Here is a 3,320-nt window from a genome sequence, read left to right as displayed (position 1 = left end):
GTGTGTTTGTGTTTCTGAAGAGTCCTGTCTGGCCATCCGGTGAGAAAGCCGTTATCAGTTTGGTGTGGTGCAGATAAGCGGCTGTTCATTTTCTTTAGCAATGTGAGTGTTGAATCCCTTTGAAACGCAGACGCATTCTGCCGTGACTCATCAGGTGTTACTGAACTGTCTGTTGGCAGCAGAAGAATCAACTCTTCAGGTTTGGTTTGTGTCAATTTTGACACTTTTACAACCTGAGAGGAGGTCAGAGGCCATGTTTGTGCTTGAGAAAAGATGGAACCGGAATGGGCAAACTTCATGTTGAACAGAGTCTGTTGTACCTGGTCTTGTTACAGGGGTGAAAAGTGCTGAGTGGGTGATAATTTGCTGTGATGTTGCTCATCATCTACAGAACACAAACAGTAAGGCAAATCTTTAATGCTCAAAGATTTCACAAAAGAGAAATCAATGCTGTCCTTTACAGAGATATCAAAATATAAAACAAATCATAATTATAAAGGAAATATATTTGAATTATTAGCATATATGGCTATGTTGTAGTCAGTTTGAGTGAGTTAAGGAGTGAGTGTGTGTACATGTTCACGTGTGTGCGTGCGTGTTCCACAAACCGCGCTACATTCTAACATCTACATTCAAACAGAGAAATCAAAGATACATGTGATGATGTCATCAGGTACACAGGAGAGTAATAATATTCCTCAGCAGCGTCCCTCTTTCACGATCATAATGTCGGCATTTGTCTCCCTGCAGAGAAATTACAGACAACATATCAGCTGATGTGGATTCATCACAACTGTGTTTACACCTTCTATCTCAACACTTCTAACTATGAATTATGGGTAAGTTATAAACACATTACAACAGGTCACAATATTGAATGACAGTGCAATGTTTTCTGCTGCCTCACACATTTTTGGAGTGACTATTTTGTGACTATCTGTATCCACTGTGTTTGAATCCGGCTCCAGACCTTTGTCACATGTCATCCCCAACTCTCTCCTCGTCTCTATATATTTTGATCTGTTAGTAAAATTGAAAATGGCAAAAAAAATAATCTTAAAAAAAAGGGGAGTTCTTTCTCGTTCACTTCCTCTGCCCAGATTTCCGCGGCTGGTCGGAGTTTCAAACCGGCGACCTTCTGGTTGAGGGCCACTTCTCGAACCTGCAGGCTGCCACCAGCCCATTGATCTATCTGATGATAAGCACACACATGTATGATATCAGGTGCAGATGAATATAATATCTGGCTTGTACTCACAGTCTGTGGACACACAGAGCGCACTCGTTGGGGTAGGTGACTCCGTCGCTGCCGCACACCGGGGAGTAGTTGAGCGGACAGGCTTGGGTCACGCTCATGCCGCTGCAGGAGGGCTGCAAAAACAACCAGGACAGCACCGCTTTGCTAGGACTTCCTTTTGAAATGATTCAGTTACAATACATTCTCTGTTACTTGAAATGTGTCTTCCTCTTGTAGCCCTGTTGGCTCGGTGATTTGCTATCACTAAAACAAGAGGAAAGCCATGAGGAACATGGGATAGCGGCCCTCCAAAAATCCAAAAACGGCAAGACCTGGTCTCAGTTTACCAACTTTTTTTTTCATTTGGCTTCATCAGGCTAACAAAAAAATGGTAAACTGATGAACTGGTCCAAAAAACAGCAAGATCTGGTCTCAGTTTAACAGTTTACCTTTTTTTTCAGCCTGATGAAGCCAAAATAAAGAAAACATGGGACCAGGTCTTGCTGTTTTGCCGTCATCCCATGTTCCTCATGGCTTTCTTCATTCTCTATCACTGGAGTCACTTCGTTACTAAAAATCAACAGATTCCACATGAATGTTCAACTTTGACATTTGTCTGAAGGTTTCTTACCCTCCTGTAGAGCCTGGATTTGTCCTCTGCAGCTGCAAGAGTGACAGTAAAGTGTTAAAGGTCAGAGCAGCTCACCATAAACACTAATGCATTTCACTGTTATATCTGACAGTAGGATTCGGTGAGGAGCTTACCCACAGAGAGGTAAACCGCCACACACAGCAGCAGAATAATCTTCCCAGTCATGTTGAGAGAAGTGGAGTCAAAGCAGAGAGAAGAGAAGAGGCTGAAGTCTGCCGGTGTGTTTCTGCTCAGGCTGTGAAGCGTCTTGTGTCCTGTGAGTCTGTGCTGCCGCTCGGCGCTGTGGCGTCGTCATATAGAGGACGGAGCCTCTGTTGTGGTCTGAAATAATGTGACCCTGCTATGAATAAAGCCATGTTTTGACGGCTGTGGTTTTGACCGCGCCGCCCTATTGTTTTGGCTTTTATTATGGGATAAACATTCCTACTGCCCAAATATTGCTGACCGGGGTGAAAAAACAGAGGGGTGTGACACTGAATGACGGACCTACATATAGAGCACAAGAAAAACAGGCACAGCCATTTTCTACACTGTTGTCAATACATGGAGTTAAAGAGTTACAGTCGTTCTGTTTTGATTTATAGTTACGTTTTTATTTTGTTGAATCGCTGTTAGGCTCGATACAGTTCCTTCTGTCGAACTTCAATTCATTTGTGTTTGTATCTTATTGACTTTAGTCCTAGTAAGGTTCAGTTATGATGTTATGAAATATGTAAGAGAAGATCATTTAAACCTATAAGCGATTTCAGATCCTATGACCAATCATGAAACTAACGTGTGCTATGTGGAGATTTCCTTGAGACATAATGATATAAACCAATGTCCAGCTGTGTTGCTGTTTTCACCCCCTCCCATTCCTGAAAAAATTCTCGTAAGGGAGGAATCGAATCGAATGAAGCGAGTGAGTAGACTTGTTCAACTAGTAAATTTTCTACCTGCCTCTTCACTTGTCATTGTGGGACATTCAGCGGCAGAAAGATCTGGCAAAGTGAGACTGGTAACCCGTGACACGTCTCTGTAGGTACGTTTAGCTTAGCTGCCTTTATGCGCGGTTTGTTCTAAGGGGCTTCTGTAGCCCAGTAGTTTTGCTGTGCTTTATTTACAAATGTGTTGTGGTTTCTGTCACCCTCTAGTGGTCAGAAAATCGCTTAGTGCAGAGTTAATGTAAGAGACTGTGGCCCGCTAAAGGCTGCATCAACCTCTGTTGACTTCCAACTGTTTGAAAGTTGAGTATTCAGGTCACAGAGCGGCGGGTCGTTACTGGAAAATAGTAATAAATTACACATTACGCATTACTTTTCTTAAAAGTAATGAATTACTTATATTACTTACTCCATGAGAAAAGTAGTTACTCTACTCATTACATTACTTTACTATGTTCATTGGGCCAATAAATCTTGTTGCGCTAAGCCACATTACAGCAGAAGAATC

General features: G+C 42.3%; 1 protein-coding gene across 1 annotated transcript; it reads right to left on the bottom strand.

Moving 5' to 3' along the window:
* Positions 1–533: 533 nt before the first annotated feature.
* On the bottom strand, positions 534–2,142 carry LOC139656512 (probable pancreatic secretory proteinase inhibitor). The gene is made up of 4 exons (XM_071534116.1): positions 2,003–2,142; positions 1,869–1,900; positions 1,259–1,371; positions 534–744 (listed from the first exon to the last, which is right to left on the bottom strand). Exons 1-4 carry the CDS (start codon positions 2,052–2,054, stop codon positions 699–701), a joined length of 243 nt encoding a protein of 80 aa, XP_071390217.1. The 5' UTR covers positions 2,055–2,142; the 3' UTR covers positions 534–698.
* Between the last annotated feature and the right edge of the window lie 1,178 nt (positions 2,143–3,320).

The sequence above is a fragment of the Centroberyx affinis genome, unplaced genomic scaffold, assembly GCF_046629955.1.
Source record: "Centroberyx affinis isolate AG114_WGS23_722 - 3 ecotype Tasmania unplaced genomic scaffold, CSIRO-AGI_Caff_v1 ptg002490l_1, whole genome shotgun sequence".
In the NCBI taxonomy this organism is placed as follows: domain Eukaryota; kingdom Metazoa; phylum Chordata; class Actinopteri; order Beryciformes; family Berycidae; genus Centroberyx; species Centroberyx affinis.
The sequence above is the reverse complement of the archived record's forward strand: the minus strand, read 5'-3'. Positions and strand labels throughout refer to the sequence as shown.